The sequence below is a fragment of the Triticum dicoccoides genome, chromosome 6A, assembly GCF_002162155.2.
Source record: "Triticum dicoccoides isolate Atlit2015 ecotype Zavitan chromosome 6A, WEW_v2.0, whole genome shotgun sequence".
NCBI classification, from domain to species: Eukaryota; Viridiplantae; Streptophyta; class Magnoliopsida; order Poales; family Poaceae; genus Triticum; species Triticum dicoccoides.
This window is the reverse complement of record NC_041390.1, coordinates 517,977,825-517,999,236: the sequence shown is the minus strand read 5'-3', so window position 1 is coordinate 517,999,236 and position 21,412 is coordinate 517,977,825. Positions and strand designations below refer to the sequence as shown.

Below are 21,412 nucleotides of genomic sequence, written 5' to 3'. Positions count from 1 at the left end.
CCAAGTGCTCTGTGAGGTGTTCTTTCAAGAGGAGCCCACAGTGGAATTATTCAGAGATCTTTTCCATCTAAACCGCCGTACTGAGTTTACTGATGGCTCTAATACAGAGTTGGGTGGCATGGCGATTCAAAAAAGGAAAGAGGTCACATACCCTCACGCCAAGCTGCACAGTCACCCCAAGGAGTGGAATCAGACATGGTTCTACTGCAAAGACACCTCCCCTGCTGGTGAGAATCCCTTGCCTGGTTTTCGTCCGGAGCGGCTCAGCAATACCCATCCTTTTCCTCAACGGTTGACTGCCCAGGAGAGAAGCAGATATGCTCCCCAGCTGTCAAAGCTCAGAGCCTTTATGGCCAACGGTTTAACAGGGGTTGACCTTGCTCGTTGTTGGATATCATGGATCATACTGCCCCTTAGTCAGCGCTCCGGTTTGATGTGCGAATATACTGATAGTGTGGATGACCCACTGCGACATTCAAGACTCCAGCTGTCCGGTGAAGAAATCACGGAGGCTGTGCGTAAGATACTGAATGAACCGGAGCACATCTGTGCTAGAACCGGCCTGCTTCCCTTCTGTGCCACCAACAAACCGCCAGCTGTAAGACTTTGACTTTTCCTTTACTGAATCTGTTATTGATGTCTGGTCATTGTTTTTAATATCAGTGTCTGCATAATCAGGGCGATGATCCGTTTTGGAGCAAAAAACTGCCGCAGGAGAAGCCAGAAAAACCAGACAAACCGGAAAGAGCAACCCGGCAAAAGACTAAAGCTGTGAAGAAGACTGCCCATAGGAAAAGAACCACCGCCTCTTCTAATCCGGCTCCTGACGATGAGGTTGATAATCCGGATTTTGAGGTAGAGCTTGACTCACTTGGTTTATTTTTCATGCGTCTTATTGATGATGATATTTGTCAGGATGATGCCGAAGCCAGCCATGCGGACGTTGCAGAGGTAATTATTCTCTCTTCTGATTCAGAAACTTTGCCTTCACAAAAAATCCGTCAGGCAAACCGGAAAGTTAAATTTTCTCATCCTCTTGCTTATTTGGATCCTAAACTTCTTATGAAGACTCAACAACATGAAGCTCGCCGCACCACCCGGCACAGCGGCCAGGTAGTTACCTCGCCGGTTTACCGAACAGTCCGGTTCGGAAACGTCATTCCGAGGTCTCTAATTCGCTTGTCAGTGCTTGTCCTAAAGCGGGCTGCTTTCATCAACCTCTTAATCCGTCTGACTCCGATTATCAGGTTATTTCCCACTCATCTTCTGGCGAGTCGTCGGCTACTCAGCTCCCACCGCTCAAAACGGTGCTTGGGTAAGCTATATTTATTGTGATGTTTGTAGTATATTGCCTTAGAACATATGCTGTATTTAATTTCGTTATTCTTCTCAGGGCCAAACCTAGGCCGAGCAAGAAGGCCCGCCTGGATAAAGCGGCCGAAGAAGATGTCATTCTTGAACCAGGCACCACACCCAATCTTGAAGCGGCTATTCCTGAGGATATTCCCAACGATCCACCGCAGCCATATGATGATCTTACTGCTGAGGAAATACCTACTGATACCTCAGGTCCTATCCATCAGCCCACAGGTTCCCTCCGGGTTGAAAGCTCCACCGGTCCTGCAAAACCTACTGACCAGCCAGCAGCTCCAGCACAAACCGGTGGTACCAATGATGATGAAGTTGTCATTACTGGCACTGGCCATACTGAGCCAAGCAATCCTGTCGCTTTATCCAAACATTCTGCCAAGGAAGAACTAGCTGCTTTTGGCAAAGGCAAGTGGAATGCTGATCTGACGGCTTACGCTGCTCTGAACGTCCAAGATATCCATTCCGGCTATCTGAACCGGCTGTATACCATCCGTGACTATGAAGCCGGTCTGGTTAACATGATGAAGGATAAATATGAGGTAACTTCCATATGCTCCTTCCTGCTTGTATGCTTTCATTCTTGCTGACTCTCCTAGCCCCTAAGGGCCGATTTGAAGTATTCTTTCAAACCGGGACTTAATAATATGAATCTTGATGCTTTGAAATTTGCTGATGTAGTCCCCAAGGGCCGGTTCAACTTAGCGTAGTTAAACCGGTACTCTAAGTTATTGAAACTGCCGCATCAGAATATATATGATCAAATAGCCATTAGCCCCCAAGTGCCAAGTTGAATACTTGTATTGATCTTGGGACTTTGTAAACAATCGAAAGATGAAGGGGGTAAATCGGAGGCCACTTTAGATCAAATATGCATTAGCCCCCAAGTACTAAGCGCATAACTTGTTATGTGGTTGGTACTTGAATCCTTCTACCAGTTTGTTGAAGCATATATTTGTATGCATGCAGGCGGAGCTGAAGACAAAAGAGAACCAAGTCGTCGATCTTCAAGAAGCCCTGAAGACCCAACAAGCTGAAACCTCCAAAGCAAAAGAGGAATTGGCCAGTGCTTTAAGCGCCATGGAACAACTTAAGGAAAACTTCAAAAAGAAGCGGGCGGACTGGGCCACTGAGAAATCCGCTTTGATCAAACGAGCAGAGGATGCTGAGGCTGCACTAAAACCAGTGGCAGATGAACTGACCAGCATAAAGCGGCACGTGCATGCCATGACTGCTGCTATCTTTGGTAAGCCAGTTTTCCTACTGAATTGGCTCTGCCTTCTGACAAAGTCACTGGCTTATTAACCCTTTTATGGTATTTCAGGGACATGCATTGGTCACTTGGGGTCAGATGTACGGAAGAAGCTAAAAGCCGCCTATACATTGATTGAACAATTGTATACTGGTGCCCAGCGGATTATCTGTACCGCCTCTCATAACAAACCGGCGCCTACTTTGATTCAAGATACTCTGATGAAACTGTCAGTGCTTCCTGCCCGGATTGAAGAGCTAAAGAAATCAGCTGCTCGAACCGGCGCAATCAATGCTTTAATCCGGGCAAAAGCGTGGGTGCCAGATTTTGATCCTGTTGAAGCGGCTGAGGGCTATCCCAGCTTGAAGGAAGACGGATCAGAATTCGGTGAAGCGGATCTGCGAGCGATAAACCGGGAGGTGCGTCCACTAGCTTGTCAGTTGGCTGAGGAAGCAGACTTGTCTTGTTATCAAGCGCAATATGACAGTCAGAACAAGCGAATAGCTGTGCCAATCCATGAATCGGAAAATCTGATTCCTCCAATCCGTAAGCATACTTACGCTCCCGATATTGACCCGTCTTTGTTGATCCACGATGAAGCTGTTTTTCAAGCATTAATGGGAATCGACTGGACAACTATGGATTTCCAGCCACTGGGTAGGGATGCGGAGGCTGAAGCGGCACAGGACGACCCACAACCATCAGGCCAGGCTGGTGACCAAGCTTGAACCAGACGCCGGTTTAAAACTGCCTCTTCTTCGCGAAAAAACAATTATATTATTATGGGAACCATGTTGCCTTGTAATAGGCTAGTTGATACCTTTGATGTTGGTATGCCTTCGTGCATCATTTGTTCTTCCTGTGGCAATGAACTTTCCAAAACACTTTCTGGAATGAAAAATTCGTCAAGTGCCACCGCGGTTGTACCGTCAGGCGGAATATGATGTCTGCATATATGCAATCAAAACAAAATTTTAAGTATGACCAAATTTTGAGATACATCATACCTGCCATCATTGAGCGTGAAGTTGGCTTGGCCAATCTTGAAGCGGAGTTTTGCAAACCCATACTGTTGGAGGAGATAACAGCTCCTGTATATATATATGACGCTGGTTTACCATGTAAACCATGCCGGGTTATGATAACCACCGTGTTATTCCATAAGAGGATGTTAACAACAAGGATCAAACCGGACAAATAGTTTCCGGATTGACGTGAACTGTGTTCTATCAATTGATTGGTTAAAAAACTTTGCTGGTTTAAAGAACACAATAAAAAGCAAAAAAAAACCTTCAAAGAAAAAGTATGAAGCAAAAGCAACGACAAAAACGTTTGCCAAAAAAGATTTATTTAAGGTGATCAAATGGCGTAACCGTGGTCAAACACGACCAAGCTCCCGTTAGGTGTAACTATGGTTCTAGTTAGCCAGGTCCCCAAGTGATTCTTGTGGCATTTATGCCGACCAAATGGCATGGTCATGGTTCGGGTTCGACCAAGCCCCCAAGTGATTCTGTGGCCTTAGGCCGATCAAGAGGCGTGACTGGTTCAGACATGACCAAGTCCCCAAGTGATCCGGTGGCTTTCGCCTATCAAGAGGCATGGTATTGGTTCGGACACGACCAATCCTCCAAGTGATATAACACGATGCTTTTAGCAAAGCGGACTCAAGGGGTAAACTGGAGGCCGCTTTAGAGCAACTCCGTGTAACCTCACATGATGTAAAAGAACAGATACCCCGCTTTAGCTGAGGTTCCGGTTTATTATCATAATATATACATTGTCATAATATGTACATAAGTATGGCCAATGGCTCAGGTATAGTAAGGCCGAAGATGAGCTATATTCCATGGCCTGCTAGTCTCCTCCTCTGATGTATGTGAGTCCTTATGCTCTCGAATATCAATCAGATAGTACGACCCATTGTGCAGATTCTTGCTGACCGCGAAAGGCCCCTCCCAAGGTGGGGATAGCTTATGCATACCAGTCTGATCTTGGATGAGCCGAAGCACCAAATCTCCTTCCTGAAAGGCTCTGGTTCTGACTCGGCGACTATGATAACGACGAAGATCCTGCTGGTAAATTGCCGATCGGGCGGCTGCGATGTCACGCTCTTCATCCAACCGGTCCAAGGCATCTTGCCGTGTTGTCTCGTTGTCCGCTTCAATATAAGCCGTGACACGAGGTGAATCATGACGGATATCACTGGGGAGAACCGCCTCCGCTCCATAAACCATGAAGAACGGTGTGTATCCTGTTGATCTGTTGGGTGTTGTATTGATGCTCCATAACACAGATGGTAATTCTTCTATCCAACAACCCGGCATTCTCTGCAAAGGAACCATGAGCCGGGGCTTGATGCCTCTCAAGATCTCTTGATTAGTTCTTTCTGCTTGACCATTGGACTGTGGATGTGCCACCGATGAAACGTCGAGCCGGATGTGCTCCCGTTCGCAGAACTCCTTCATGGCACCTTTGGACAAATTGGTGCCGTTATCTGTGATAATACTGTGCGGAAATCCAAACCGGAAAATCACCTTTTTGATGAACTGAACCACCGTGGCCACATCACATTTGCTAACAGGTTCTGCCTCCACCCACTTTGTAAACTTGTCCACTGCCACCAGGAGGTGAGTCTTCTTATCTTTGGACCTTTTGAAAGGCCCAACCATATCCAGCCCCCAAGTCGCAAATGGCCAAGTAATTGGAATCATCCTCAATTCTTGAGCCGGTACATGAGCACGTCTTGAAAATCTTTGGCAACCATCACATCGTCTGACCAGATCCTTCGCATCAGCATGAGCAGTTAACCAATAGAAACCATGGCGAAATGCTTTAGCCACCAGAGACTTTGAACCGGCGTGGTGACCACAATCTCCTTCGTGGATCTCCCGCAAAATTTCCCGTCCTTCTTCAGGAGACACGCAACGTTGAAAAGCTCCTGATACACTGCAATGATGCAACTCACCGTTGACGACAACCATGGACTTGGATCGCCGGATTATCTACCGGGCCAGAATCTCATCTTCTGGCAACTCGCCCCGGTTCTTGTACGCCAGATAAGGAAGCGTCCGATCCGGCATAACATGAAGAACTGCCACCAATTGAGCCTCCAGATCAGGAATGGCCAAATCCTCTTCACCAGGGATCTTCACCGACGGGTTGTGCAGCACATCCAGAAAAACATTGGGTGGGACCGGTTTGCGCCGAGAACCCAGCCGGCTTAAAGCATCTGCCGCTTCATTTTTCCGCCGGTCCACGTGGTCCACCTGATAGCCTCTGAAATAACCTGCAACAATATCCACCTCACGATGATATGCTGCCATGAGTGGGTCCTTGGAGTCCCAAGTGCCAGACACTTGCTGAGCCACAAGGTCCGAATCACCGAAGCACTTAACTCGACTTAGATTCATCTCCTTAGCCATCCGAAGACCATGGAGCAAGGCTTCATACTCAGCTGCATTGTTAGTACAAGGGAACATTAGACGGAGAACATAACAAAACTTATCACCTCGTGGGGAAGTTAATACCACTCCAGCCCCCGAGCCTTCCAACTGTTTGGATCCGTCAAAATGGATGGTCCAATACGTATGATCCGGCTTTTCTTCAGGTGCTTGCATTTCCGTCCAATCATTGATGAAATCAACAAGTGCTTGAGACTTAATCGCTGTCCGAGGCACATATTTCAAACCGTACGGCCCCAGCTCTATAGCCCACTTTGCAATCCGGCCAGTTGCTTCCCGGTTCTGGATGATATCTCCCGAAGGAGCAGAACTGACCACCGTAATTGGGTGCCCTTGGAAGTATTGCTTAAGCTTCCGGCTTGCCATAAAAACTCCGTACACCAGCTTCTGCCAATGCGGATACCTTTGCTTGGACTCAATAAGTACCTCGCTGATATAATAGACCGGACGTTGAACCGGATGCTCCTTACATGCCTCCTTTCGTTCCACCACAATAGCCATGCTGACCGCACGAGTATTAGCAGCAACATATAGCAGTAACGGCTCTTTGTCAATGGGAGCGGCGAGCACAGGCGGATTGGCCAATTGCCGCTTTAAGTCCTCAAATGCTTCATCAGCAGCAGAACTCCAGGCGAACTGATATGTCTTCTTCAACATCTGATACAAAGGGATCGCTTTCTCACCAAGGCGGCTGATAAACCGGCTTAACGCGGCAATCCGGCCTGCCAAGCGTTGAACATCATTGATACACTTCGGTTTAGCCAGGGAGATGATGGCTGTGATCTTCTCCGGATTAGCCTCAATTCCCCTGTTGGACACCAGAAAATCCAATAACTTGCTCGCCGGTACACCAAAGACACACTTGTTCGGATTAAGCATCATCTTGTACGTCCTTAGGTTATCAAAGGTTTCCTTCAAATCATCGACCAGAGTCTCCTTCTCCCTGGATTTAACCACAATATCATCCACGTAAGCATGCACATTACGGCCAATCTGCTTGTGAAGACAGTTTTGTACACACCGTTGATAAGTTGCCTGTGCACTTTTGAGCCCAAAGGGCATAGACACATAGCAGAAGGCTCCAAAGGGAGTTATGAATGCCGTCTTCTCCTGGTCCTTAACTGCCATTTTGATCTGATGATAGCCAGAATATGCATCCAAAAAACTTAAACGCTCACATCCCGCTGTAGCATCAATGATTTTATCAATACGAGGGAGGGCAAAAGAATCTGCTGGACAAGCTTTATTAAGATCTGTGTAATCCACACACATACGCCAGGTGCCGTTTTTCTTAAGGACTAGCACCGGATTGGCAAGCCACTCTGGGTGAAAAACTTCAACAATAAAACCAGCTGCTAAGAGCCTGGCTACCTCTTCTCCAAACGCCTTGCGTCTTTCTTCGTTAAACCAGCGGAGGAACTATTTCACCGGTTTGTATTTAGGATCCACATTAAGTGTGTGCTCAGCGAGTTGCCTCGGTACACCTGGCATGTCAGAGGGCTTCCATGCAAAAATGTCCCGATTCTCACGGATGAACTCGATGAGCGCGCTTTCCTATTTCGGATCCAAGTTGGCACTAATGCTGAACTGCTTGGACGAATCGCCAGGTACGAAGTCAACAAGCTTAGTTTCTGCTGCCGATTTGAACTTCAGGGCCGGATCATGCTCCGTAGTTGGCTTCTTCAACGGAGTCATGTCCGCCGGATCAACATTATCTTTATAGTATTTCAACTCCTCGGTGGCACAAACCAACTCTGCATAAGCCGCATCTCCTTCCTCGCATTCCAAAGCGATTTTGCAGCTTCCGTGAACCATTATTGTCCCCTTGTGACCCGGCATCTTGAGCTGCAAATACACATAACAGGGCCGAGCCATAAACTTGGCGTATGCCGGACGCCCAAACAGGGCATGATATGGACTTTGGATTTTCACCACTTCAAACGTTAATGTCTCCGACCTGGAATCATGATCATCCCCAAAGGCCACTTCAAGAGCTATCTTACCAACGGGATATGCTGATCTGCCAGGCACTACACCGTGGAATACTGTATTGGACGATTTGAGATTCTTATCTGTTAGTCCCATACGACGGAAGGTCTCATAGTATAGGATGTTAATGTTGCTCCCTCCATCCATGAGCACCTTGGTGAACTTGTAACCTCCCACCTGAGGCGCCACCACCAGAGCCAACTGACCCGGATTATCAACCTGGAGTGGGTGATCCTCTCTGCTCCATATGATTGGCTGTTCAGACCAACGTAGATAACGGGGTGTGGCCGGTTCAACAGAGTTGACTGCCCGCCTCTGAACCTTCCGGTCTCGCTTGTCCAAGCTAGTGGTAAAGACATGGTACTGCCCACTACTTAACTGCTTTGGGTTGCTTTGGTAACCTGACTGTTGCTGCTGTTGGTTGTAACCACCCTGGTTGTTCTGACTATTTTGACCATTATGCCCGCCCGGATTACCATTAAATCCTGAACCGGAACTTCCTCCACCGTAACCCGGCCCGGATCCTGAGCCGCCGCCAGATCCGTGATCATACCGGAAATTATTAGAATTCTTGAACTCCTGCATAATAAAACAATCCTTCCAAAGGTGGTTTGCTGGCTCTTCCTTCGTCCCATGTTTTGGACAGGGCTGGTTTAGCAAATAGTTCAGGCGGTTTGGGTTGGGATTGGGCGCTCCACTACGATTTTTTGGCCTGGCCTTGCGCTGCTGGCCATTGTCCTGTACGCTGGTATTAGCCACAAAATCCATGTTGCCATCCGCTTTACGCTTGCCTCCTCCGCCATTGCCTACCCAGTGATGCTGCTGAATTTTGGAGCTGCTGTTCTTCTTCCCCTTCCCTGTTTTGTCATCATCAGACTCGGGATCCTTGGTACTATCAGAATCAGCATATTTTACCAAAGCGGCCATGAGGGTTCCCATGTTGGTGCAATGACGCTTCATCCGTCCCAATTTCAACTTCAGGGGCCCAAACCGGCAGTTGCCTTCTAGGGTTAATACTGCGGTGTCAGCGTTGATGCGGTCTGAGGAGTGCAACACTTGTGAAACCCGGCGCACCCAATGAGTCGTTGACTCTCCTTCCTCCTGGACGCATGCAGCTAAGTCCACTATCGACATAGGTTGTTTACAGGTATCCTTGAAATTGTTGATAAACCGGGCTCGTAATTGGGCCCATGAACTGATAGAATTAGCGGGCAAACTTTTTAACCAAGTACGGGTCGTTCCTTCAAGCATCATGGTGAAGTATTTCGCACATGCCGTGTCATCCACATCAAGCATCTCCATGGCCATCTCATAGCTCTCCACCCATGTCTCTGGTGGTTGATCCGCCGTATAATTTGGTACCTTGCGTGGGCCCTTGAAATCCTTGGGCAAACGCACGTTGCATAAAGCGGGGACGAGGCAAGGCACCCCCAAAGAACTAGAAGTAACACCAGGTTCGATCGAAATGGTTGGACGAACCGGCGTGACCTGCCGAGCCTGATGCTGTGCGGCTAACTCGGCCTCCCTACGCGCTCGGGCCCGGTTCACCACTTCCTGAGCGTCATCAGCACCACCCGCTGGGTTGTTACCGCGGGGTACTCCACGTCGTTCATTACTTGATACTGCTGGTTCATCCATATGTCTGCTATAGCTCCGGCTTGGACGGGGGGTCGAGTGGATTTGGTCGCGGCTGTACGAGTACGCCTCCTGTTGGGCCAAAGCTGTCCTCGGAAGTTCCTTGACCCATCGCGTCTGTACTGCTTGCGGCGAGTCACCTTCCACTAGAATGGCCTCCAGCCGTGCAGCAGCGGCAACAAGATTGTCCATTGGGTTGGAGTAGTGACCCGGAGGTGTTAAAGCATCCCGAGGTATAACGGTGTTTTGACGAGGCGGGTCGATGACTAGGGAGAAAATAAGCTTCGCCTATGTCTCGAGTTGTTGTCCGTTGTCCTTGAACCGCCGTCGGGTCGTCCCCTTATATACATGGGTGACGCCTGCCGGTTCAGAGAGTCCCGACACCGGTTCATACTCGTATCCGGGTTGGTCTCTCCTTGTTCCTAACTTATATTACAAGTATATGCACAAAACTGATGTACGGCTACAGGTTGTAAACCGACTACGGGCCCTGGGCCTTTACCTGCCTCTTTAGGCTTTGACAACTTTGAACTACTGATGGAGTTAATCCGGCCCAGGTAGGCCGGTTTATGCCCAGTGGTAATATCCCCAACAGAAGGGAAGGATGAAACCAGTGACTCGTTGAAGACAATGATTTATTGGACCAGTTCCAGTTGCTGTGACAACTGTACGTCTGGTTAGGGCGGCTAGGTATTTAAACCTGAGGACACACAGTCCCGGACACCCAGTCCTGAACACGCAGCTCAGGACACCCAGTCCTCACCGTATTCCCCTTGAGCTAAGTTCACACAGACCTCGCCCAATCACTCTGGTAAGTCTTCAAGGTAGACTCCCAAACCTTCACAGACTTCGTTCACCGGCGATCTACAATGGCTCTTGGATGCTCAGAACGCGACGCCTAACCGGCTGGAGGATTCATAGTCCTCAAGTGTAATAAGTCTTCAGATCACACAGACAAGAAGACTTAAGTGATGCCTAACACTCTTTGGCTCTGGGTGGTTAGGACTTTATCCTCGCAAGGAATTCTCTCTCAAAGGCTTCGAGGTGGGTTGCTCTCAAACGACAAAAGCTGTACTCTAACTCTGAGCAGCCAACCATTTATGGTTGTAGGGGGTGGGCTATTTATAGCCACTAGGCAACCCGACCTGATTTGTCCAAAATGACCCTGGGTCACTAAGGAACTGATATGTGTTCCAACGGTCAGATTTCAAACTCACACGGCAACTTTACTTGGGCTACAAGCAAAGCTGACTTGTCCGACTCTGGACAAGATTTGCTCTTATAGTTTTCACTCGAAGACATAGGTTTTGGTTAAGCATCACTTCAGTCATTCTGACTGGTTCTCTTGGACCCCACTTAACAGTACGGTGGTTCCTATGACTCAATAAAGAAGAAACAGAACTACGAAGGATCTAAGTCTTCGAGCTCCATAGGCTTCATGCGATGTCTTCTCTTGTCATAGTCTTCAATGAGAATATCTTCATAAACCACCTTTGACATCAATGTCTTCATACATTTTTAGGGGTCATCTCTGGTAGGAAAACCGAATCAATGAGGGACTTCTTCCTGTGTTATCCTGCAATTCTCACAAACACATTAGTCCCTCAACTAGGTTTGTCGTCAATACTCCAAAACCAACTAGGGGTGGCACTAGATGCACTTACAAAATGCCTTATGAGCAAATGGCTCTACAGGTTAGAGACAGAGCCAGAGGGCATGTGGCCATAGATTTTGCGCAATAAGTATTTACAGTCGAAAACGCTCGCCCAGGTTACCATGAGGTCAACTGACTCACCATTCTGGAAGGGACTTATGAGAACGAAGGACTTGTTCTTTCGTAGGGTCAAATTCTTGGTTGGCAATGGGATGCCAACCGGATTTTGGGAGGATACGTGGTTAAGAGAGACACCCCTGGTCGTACAATATCCCACCCTTTATAACATTGTGCAACGTAAGGAGGATTACGTAGGCACAGTTTTCCAAACAATTCCCTTGAATATTCAGTTTAGACGTGCGTTAGTTGTGAGTGATGGAATGCCTGGATGCACTTGGTTCGGAGGTTGATAGATGTACAACTCTCAGACCAGCCGGATTCGACGTAATGGAAATTAGCTAAAAATGGGGTATTTACGGTGAAATCCTTCTATATGGATTTGATTAATTCTGGCCCAATCTCAAGATCGTTGCATATTTGTAAGGTTAAGGTTCTCTTGCATATTAAAATCTTTATGTGGCTCGTCCACAAGCAAGTAATACTCACCAAGGATAACTTAATCAAGAGGCGATGGGTAGGAAGTTCACATTGTTGTTTTTGTGATCATGATGAAACAATACAACATCTATTCCTTGAATGCCCACTCGCCAAATTGCTTTGGAGAACGATTCATATAGCCTTTAACATTAATCCTCCAGTTGACATTGAGTCGTTGTTTGGAACGTGGTTAGCTAGGGTTGAGCATACTACTGCAGCTCGTATTCGGATTGGAATATGTGCGCTTCTGTGGGCTATATGGAATTGTAGAAACGATATGATTTTTAACAGAAAACACACTTTAACTTTCTTGCAGGTCATCTTCAGAGCTACCGCATGGATCCGTACGTGGTCTTTACTCCTATGGACTCCAGGGAGTCTTTGGTCACTGGGTGCAACCAGTGGGAGATGGTAGCACTGGCTATATTTAACCGGTTCGGATGTCGGTCGCATAACAGGATAAGAGTCTAGGGACCTTATGCTTATCCTTCATATTGTCGTACTGGTTGTGATTGTCAGCATGTACTTTTCTTTTTTCATTTGTTTCGCTCCGCTTACGAGTTGTAATACTTTTATGACTTTGTGCTACTTCATAGATTTTTAAAAAGATGGCTGCATGCATCATGATAATACGCCTCTATTTCCAAAAAAAATAATCTACTAGTAATACAAACTCATAGTCTAAAGATGGACTACTCACACCTCATCAGAGAGCAGTTTGGTGATGGTGTTTATGAAGATTGACGACAATTCACCCTTCTTGGAGTATTGAAGAAGCAATATAACACAGAAATCTGTCTAATAAATATTCAACAGAAACGCGGGGAAATATGCAAATTAACTGGAAAATGGATCAATATGTATGCTAAAAAATGATTAAATATGTTTATGACGTGTCAGCTTGCCAGGGGATGAGCAAGACCGCGAGGTTCACTAGCTTATTGTTTTGGCTTCTCTGACAGGTTTAATTATACTGCCACATAATTCCATACGTTCTTCTTGTTGAATTAGTTATCACAGTTCTTGATGGTTCATACCAAATTTTCGCAGAAACATAAGGCGGACACGGGTGTATGCTTTTTTCAATTGTTATAGTGTCGGAGTTGGCGAATTCGGCTAAATCTGAGCAGATAGGGTGCTGCTTGATGGCATGTCATCGAAGCATCTAATGTCAGTTGATCATTTAATTAACGGTAATATGTGGTTCGGTTGCAAACCGAGACAAATAGTTTGCTGTCCACAGGGAAAGCTCCTGCTTATCCTACCAGAATTGAGGACACATGTTGGCTGTTGATGGTTAGCCATTAATCATTCAATACTGCCAATTGGTTGTGCAAGACTTCGAGTCCCTTGAGAAAAGAAAAGAAAAGAAAACTCAATATGCAGAGGACATCAAGGGTAATGGCATAAGTTGACCTGTTAAACCAGCCTAAGTGAGTCTGAGCTGTCACCAAATTATGTTATTCAAATTTTGGGAAATGCCGCACGGTAGCTGTCACTGAATTCTTAATAGACAGTTGATAGGTTTCAAAGTCGTTCAGTTGTTGTCTTGCAGGGATTGGCACAGGAGTACTAGTTCCGGAGAGAACCTAACTGTATCAGGAGATCAGAATGAATGAGCTTTCCATACTGCTGTTGTCTACACAAGCTACTATCTAGAACAACGGCGTGAAAGCTCAGCAACAAGGAGCAGACGTCATGAGCAGCTGCGTCAGTTTTGTACCTAGTAATTTCAAATGCGGTTCGCTGACTCGTCTTGGTGCCCGCAGGCATCGCAGAAGCGTCGGGAGAAGCAGGCTTCCTCGGTCACCAGGCAATCAACCCGTCACGCATCAGGACTCAGTCATCAGAAGCTATTTACACAAGAAACTACCCCTTTTTTTTTACACAGGTAGAAAAGTTAACCAACCTTGGTCTGGTCTGGTCTGGTCATCCGAACGGAACGCGCACACGACGGCGACAGGATCGGCACCGCTCCGTTGCATCATCCGGGTATCAGGGTATGTACTACTTACTACATACGTAGGCGCAGAATGTAGTGTAGCGACGCGTATCCCGTCGCTTGCTCGACCGTGTCGCCATGGAGGAGATTTGAGAAAAGAGAGGGAGAGAGAGCACTGCACAAGGATTTGACCGAGCATGGGAGGAAGGCCGAAGGCGCATGGCACGGGGCGATCGCCGTGGATTCAACGTTTGACCGTGGGATTAGAACGGGGATAAATAACTACCCGCCCATATGGTCTGCATGGGAACAAAGACGTCGCTGAGGCCACACCAGCAAGGCACAGCATCTCAATCTACTGACCCGGATCCAGTTCTTAACGCCAAGATAATGAACGGCCACTTGTTGACTGTCGGTACTCGTTCGCCTTTCCTTCCTTTCGTGTCTGTACAAAGCTTTCGCTTTCGTGTGCGCTTTACGCAGGATTTGTTCAGGGATCTAGTCTTCTTGTTCCTTACCGAAGATGAATAAATAAATAATAAGAGCCGCAGATTTTGCTTGGTGTTTTGTGAGACCTGAACCGGCCGAAAGTAAACCTCTCTCGTCTCATTTCCCATTCATGGTAGGGGTGTGGAAGCAGAGTAAAAATAATAATGCAAGAGTATGGGAGCACCTATGCTTGAGTTCATATCGAGTAAATTAAAAAAAAAACACTATTATTGGAGACTCTAATTCAGAAAACCTTCACCTTTTGTTTATTTTTTTCTTCAAACAACCATCGTCATTGTGTTGACAGTTTTTGAAAAACACTAATCGGTCACAAAACGCATGTTCATACTGTTTCCGATGGAACGGGCTCGTTGTAAGTGCTGACGTGGCATAAACACTTGACACCGTTTGATTGGGTCGTCAAACTGGAGGTAGGGCCCACTCGTCAGCATGCACACACACACTTCTCTCTCTTTGTCATTGTGTCGAGCACCTTGTGTGCACTAGGCCCGTCACAGCACATAGCCGCTCGCGCTATGCCTATGAACCCCGTGCCCAGCCGCGAGGTTGACCCGGCGCCGCCGTACTGCCTGGCCCTCCCCGCAACATCGCGTCGCCCCGTTGGCCACCCATCCTCAACCCCGCGATGCCCCCGGGAAAGCCAGCGCACCGCGAAACCGACCAGGAAGCGTGACCTACAACAACGCGATGTCGAATGAGCAAGTGTGTCACTGAAGAAGGGGCTCAGCGGCAAAGGCATACTCGTGGCGAACGCGTCCGCGTGCGGGAGGAGGGGGTGGCACGCATGTTGCCTTGGCGGCGTCGAGGAGATGCGGACCATGACTTGCCAGGTGATGGAGGCTGGCCCGACACTGCTCCATGGGGAATGGTGTGAGGTCGACGTGCACCCCACCTCCCCTTGCCAGCTACTCCCTCCGTCTGGTAAAAAGTGTACGTTTGGCTTCAAAATTTGTCCACAAAAAAGTATACTTTTATCTTCCCAATGCACTTCAAAGTACAAAAAAATACTTCTCTCTCATCACACGGTAATCAAGACCAATAACAATCTACACATTATCTCCTTAATTTCTACATGCACTTAGCTCATTGGGGGTTGAGTAATTAAAGTGGAGAGAGATGGTGACTTGCACCTTTCCAATGCATTTTTTATTTCACTCCATAATTTGTCCTAAAATCTCTAGATGTACACTCTTCACCGGACGGAGGGAGTAGGTTGTAGATCTGGCTCCCTATGACGGCGGTGGAGGCTGGCCTAGCTCTGCTCCAAGGAGAATGGCGCGAGGTCGTCGTGCACCCCACATCCACTGGTCAACCAGGTTGCAGATGCGATGCTCTCCTACCCCCGCTCCACCTCCCCTTGCCCGCCCCGAGATCATTTTCCCAATGAAGAAGATCCGCCAGAGGCGTGGCCGATGGCGAGGGCCGTCGCACTCTCAGCACGGACGCCCAATGTGAGGGCACAATCGTAGATGCTGATAGGTGGGCCATGTGTGCAGCATAACGTTCCAATCAAACGGTGTCAAGTTTTTTTACCACATCAACACTGACATCGGGTCCCATTCGTCAGATCTAGCGTCAACGTGCGTTTAGTGGCCGATTAGTGTTTTTCAAAACAACGATGGTGGTTTTTTGAAGAAAAAAAATATGAAAGGTGGTGGTTTTCTGAATTTAGGGTTCCTAATTGTGGTAGTTTCTCTGTAATTTACTCGGTTTCATATTGAATCCTTTCCCCCATAGACTCCTCTTCCTCCTTCTATGTAGCCTTCTTCTTTCCACCCGTGTCGCCCGACCGGTTTTCTCCATCGAGCCCTCGTTCGTGTCATCCACTTAACTCTCACTCCTCCTGTAGCACCGGCGATCCAGCTCCTGCACACACACCCAAACCCCCAACTTTCACGTTGATATTAGGTAATACTCCCTTCATTTTTATTTACTCTGCATAACATTTGACTGAAGTCAAACTTTATAAAGTTTGATCAAGTTTATAAAAAATAATATAAATATTTACCATAACAAATCTATACGATATGAAAGTACATTCAATAATGAATCTAATGGTGTATGTTAACATTTTTATTTATAAATTTTAATCAAAGTTCACAAAGCTTTACTTCGGCCAAAGCTAATACACAGACTAAATAAAAACGGAGGGAGCATATTAATTGCACGTGGATATTAGTTGAGATATTATTTGCGCATTAATTGTATAATTTACATTGATGTTTGAATTTGGTATAATATTAATTGCATGCTAAACATGTTGAACGCTCACCATTTATCAACATAGGTTGTTGAATTGACTTGGTTTGATGGCTGAGATTAGTTGAATCTGCCCATTTGAGTCTTTTTATATTGGTGGCACCGAAAAATTGGCCCGTACGTTGCAACAGGTTATAATTATTCTAGCACGTTAAGTTGTGATTCACATGCTCATATTAATATGATTATGTACACAAATGTTTGTCAAATCTTGCCTGTGATTTACATATCAAATTCAAAAGTTTGTTTTTTGACGCTCTTAGCTCTTATATAGTATGATGTGTTGGGTTATGCATGGTACGTAAATTATGAAATTAACAGAAAAAGGCAAGTAAATTACAATGATACATGAAATTAACATCAAAAGTAAGTGAATTAAGATGAAATTTATGAAGAAATTAAGTAAATTAAGGTGATTGCTTAGTATACATGGAAACAACGGACAAAAGGCATGGTGGAACAATAAAACCGGCTGGATGAAAAACCCGACGGAGGGGCTTGATGAGAGAGGAGGAAGTGGTTGACCAAGTATTCTGACGACAGAAAAAGGAACCTTACGTATGCTTTATGTAAGTAAGAGATGAAGATAAGGACAGAGAGCAGTAGAGATAGAGATAGAGATAAAGATTAGTACAGATATTGATATAGATACAGACACGTCCAAAATTAGGTACATACTCCCTCTGTTCCGAATTACTTGTCACGAGTATGGTATCTAGATGTATTTTAGTTCTAGATACATCCATTTTTGCGACGAATAATTTGGAACGGAGAGAGTATATCTAGATTACCACCATGCTTTATTAAGTTCAGTGAAAATACCCTTTATTGAGAGAGAGAGAGAATCGCAAAACACCAAACGTGCAAGAGTACACCAACACACGAGGAACAAAACGGAGGCGGCAGTCCGATCCAGGTACTCACGACTGACGAGTGAAGACCCACCAACCCGCAACCTCCTTATTTGTACAGATGCATGCACGCGCCACCACGACTCCCTCCATTTCTCCCTCACCTGGTCTGCCCCGGCCATCTCCCCTCCCCTCTCCGGCTCCTCCCCTGGGAAAGCGAGGCGTGAGCGTGACGACCCAGACCCATGGCGCCTCCCCGCCGCGGTCAACGCGCCGCCACCGGCCTCGCCGTCCTCCTCCTGCTCTACGCCATCTCCGCATGCTCGCTCCTCCCCGCCGCCCGCGCCCAGGCCACCGCCTTCACCAGCACCCGCAACGGCAGCGAGTTCAGCACCTTCTCCTTCCCCTCCTTCGGCAACTCGCTGCGGCAGCTCCCCGGCAACCTCACCGTGCTGGGCAACGCCACCGTCAACGCGAACGCCCTGCAGATCACGCCGGACACCAGGAACGACCCGGAGAAGTTCCTCATCAACCAGACCGGCCGGGTCATGTACCCCAGAGCCTACGTGCTCTGGGCCGCCAACGCGTCCAACACCAGCGCCGACGGCCGCCGCCTCGCCTCCTTCTCCACCGTGTTCAAGGTCAACCTCTTCCGCGCGACCCCGTCCGTCAAGGGCGAAGGGTTCGCGTTCCTCATCGCGTCCGATGGCGCCGCCCCACCGCCTCCCGGCAGCCACGGCGGCTACCTTGGCCTCACCAACGCGTCCACCGACGGTAGCGCCGCCAACGGGTTCGCGGCCGTGGAGCTGGACACGGTGAAACAGCCCTACGACCCCGACGACAACCACGTCGGCCTCGACGTGAACGGCGTCCGGTCCAAGGTCGTCGCCTCCCTCACCCCCTTCGGCATCGACCTCGCGACCAACAACACCAAGGACGACGGCAGCCACATGGTCTGGATCGACTACAACGGCACGGCGCGGCACGTGTGGGTGTACATGGCCAAGAACGGGAGCAGGCCGGACACTCCCGTGCTCGACGCGCCGCTGGACCTCTCGAGGGTCCTCCTCGGCAAGACGGCCTACTTCGGCTTCTCGGCGTCCACCGGCGTGCTGTACCAGCTCAACTGCTTGCACAGCTGGGACCTGACGGTGGAGCTTCTCCCCGACGGCAGCAACAAGCAGCCGCTCTCTGGCTGGAAGCTCGGGCTGGCCATCGGCGTGCCGTGCGCGTTCGCCCTGGCGCTCGGGCTGTTCGCCGGCCTGTACATCAAGAAAAGGGGGAGGAGGATCGGGGACGACTCGAGCTCGATGGTCCGGAGCACCATCAACTTCGCGAGCATCCCCGGGGTGCCCAAGGAGTTCGACTACAAGGAGCTGAGGAAAGGGACGGGCAACTTCGACGAGAAGATGAAGCTGGGGCAGGGCGGGTACGGCGTGGTGTACCGCGCCACCGTGGTCGGGGAGCACGGCCGGAGCATGGAGGTCGCCGTGAAGCAGTTCTCCGGGGCCAACACCAAGGGGCAGGAGGACTTCCTCGCCGAGCTCAGCATCATCAACCTCCTCCGCCACCGCAATCTCGTCAAGCTCCTCGGTAAGGAATCGTCTCTCTCTCTCTCTGCTCATCTCTCGATCAAAGATTTCCGTTCATCACTGCTCTGTTTTAGAGTGCTTGATTGATAGATTCTGCAGGGAATTGGTAGGAGTAATCATAGGATATGCCTAGATTTCTTGTACGGAAACGTCTAGTTATCTTTGCAATAGTGCTGATAAAAGTAGCCTAAAAAGAAGCTGCCAAAAGCCCAAAAGGGCTAGTACTTACTACATGAAAGTGAACTTTTGATTATGCCCAATTTTTTTTTGATCGCGTGAAGAATGAGTTGCTCAAGTAAGTCGGAAATGTCAAACGCCGCCTATGGATAGACAAAAGTACAGGCATTTTCAGATTACGTTTCAAAGGATAACGATGCGAGATACTGACGGTATAATAAACCCACAATTGCTTACCTTACCAAGAATTTAGTACTGCTAGTATAGGATAGATTTCAAGCTGACGGCTCCAGTTGGAGTTGGCACACAAATATCAGTGACTAGCTAGTCAAGGTTTGCTTGCTAATATGATATGGTTTGGGATCATGATTGAAACAATGCATATAACAAAATGCCCGGGATGCCAACTTGACGACGCAATGTTTGACCCGTCCACAGTACCTAATGCTTTACTGGCTTTGAGATGTCTAATAAACATTCTGAAGTACTGTTTGGTGGTACTATGGTTCAAACGTATGCCGGGCAAAGGGAGCAGCACTCATCTCTGACTTGGACAAAAGATACAACAGTCTATAATTCTCTAATTAACTGTTCACATTTCTCTAATACAGGTTGGTGCCACCAGGACGGCGTGCTGCTGCTGGTGTACGATTTCATGCCCAACGGCAGCCTGGACAGGCTCCTCTTCGGCGGCGGGCCGGAGGCGCCGGTGCTCACCTGGGGCCACCGCTACAACATCGTCGCCGGCGTGGCGTCGGCGCTCAACTACCTCCACCACGAGTACGACCAGCGGGTGATCCACCGCGACATCAAGCCGTCCAACATCATGCTGGACGCCGCCTTCAACGCGCGGCTCGGCGACTTCGGCCTCGCCCGCGCGCTCGAGACCGACAAGACCTCCTACACCGACAAGCTCGGCGTCCCCGGCACGCTGGGCTACATCGCGCCGGAGTGCTTCCACACGGGCCGGGCCACGCGGGAGTCGGACGTCTTCGGCTTCGGCGCCGTCATCCTCGAGATCGTCTCCGGCCGCCGCATTTCCTGCAGCAACGCCGCCGGGTGCAGCCAGCTGCTGGAGGCCGTGTGGCAGCTCCACGGCGCCGGGGAGGGCCGCATCCTCGAGGCCGTCGACCGGCGGCTCGCGCCCGGGGAGTTCGACGAGGGCGACGCGGAGCGGCTGCTGCTGCTGGGCCTCGCGTGCAGCCACCCCAACCCCGGGGAGCGGCCCAGGGCGCGCGCCATCGTGCAGATCCTGGCGCGCTCCGCGCCGCCGCCGGACGTGCCGGCGTCCAAGCCGGCCTTCATGTGGCCCGCACTGCCGGTCGTGCTCGGGGACGACGACGGGGAGATGGCCGTGTCCGGGACAAGCACGGCCTTGACCTCCTCGTCGTCGTACTACGCCTCGTCCGCCGGGTGGACGACGCAGAACTACCTGCTGACCAGGGAGCACGACGTGGCGGACAGGGACATGCCCACGGCGTGAGTTGACCGCCGGGGAGCCTGCTGCCGCCGTGCCAGGACGTACGAGTGAGTCAGTCAACGGCGAGCGGGATCGATATCGACAAGGAATTAGTCGGTCGTGTGTTCACGATGGTGAGTTCTTGACACCGACGTGGCGAATAAGATGTAGATAGTGATCAGTGTGCATGCCAGGTTGTGATCAAGCTGTGTCTGGATTGGGGAGCTATAGCTTTTTATTTCTGGGTTAAAGTGGGTATACTTGTAGTACAACTTCAATCTGATCTCATTGTTGATTTGCCATTTGCCGTCGTGTCCGATTGCGACTGTGTAAATAGCTATATAGCCGACTTCTCGGTGTTTCTAATGAGAGGTGACCGGTTCTCCGTGCTGGCTTTCAATTGGTAGAAGAGATGATGTTTGTACCACAATACCAAGCAGTGATTTTGTACAGTTAATTTGTTATTATTTGCAATTGCTATTCCTCGTGTAGATGAAACAAGGAAGTGCAACCCCGAGCCGGAAATGGGGACGTTGTCGTCGACCGCGGCTTCCACGACGAGGGCTAGCCAACAATGAGCCGAAGGCGGAGACGTCATAGCATCGCCAGAAAAGGCAAGTCTAGGTTGACGGTGAGGTGCATATGTTGGATTGTTGTCAGCGCTTA

The 21,412-nt window shown here is 48.9% G+C and overlaps 1 protein-coding gene across 1 annotated transcript; it reads left to right on the top strand.

The window, feature by feature from the left end:
- The first annotated feature begins 17,646 nt into the window (after positions 1-17,646).
- On the top strand, positions 17,647-21,155 carry LOC119317633 (probable L-type lectin-domain containing receptor kinase S.5). Its single transcript, XM_037592116.1, has 2 exons — positions 17,647-19,111; positions 19,899-21,155. The coding sequence occupies exons 1-2, from the start codon at positions 17,764-17,766 to the stop codon at positions 20,768-20,770; spliced, it is 2,220 nt and encodes a 739-aa protein (XP_037448013.1). The 5' UTR covers positions 17,647-17,763; the 3' UTR covers positions 20,771-21,155.
- The last annotated feature ends 257 nt before the right edge of the window (positions 21,156-21,412 follow it).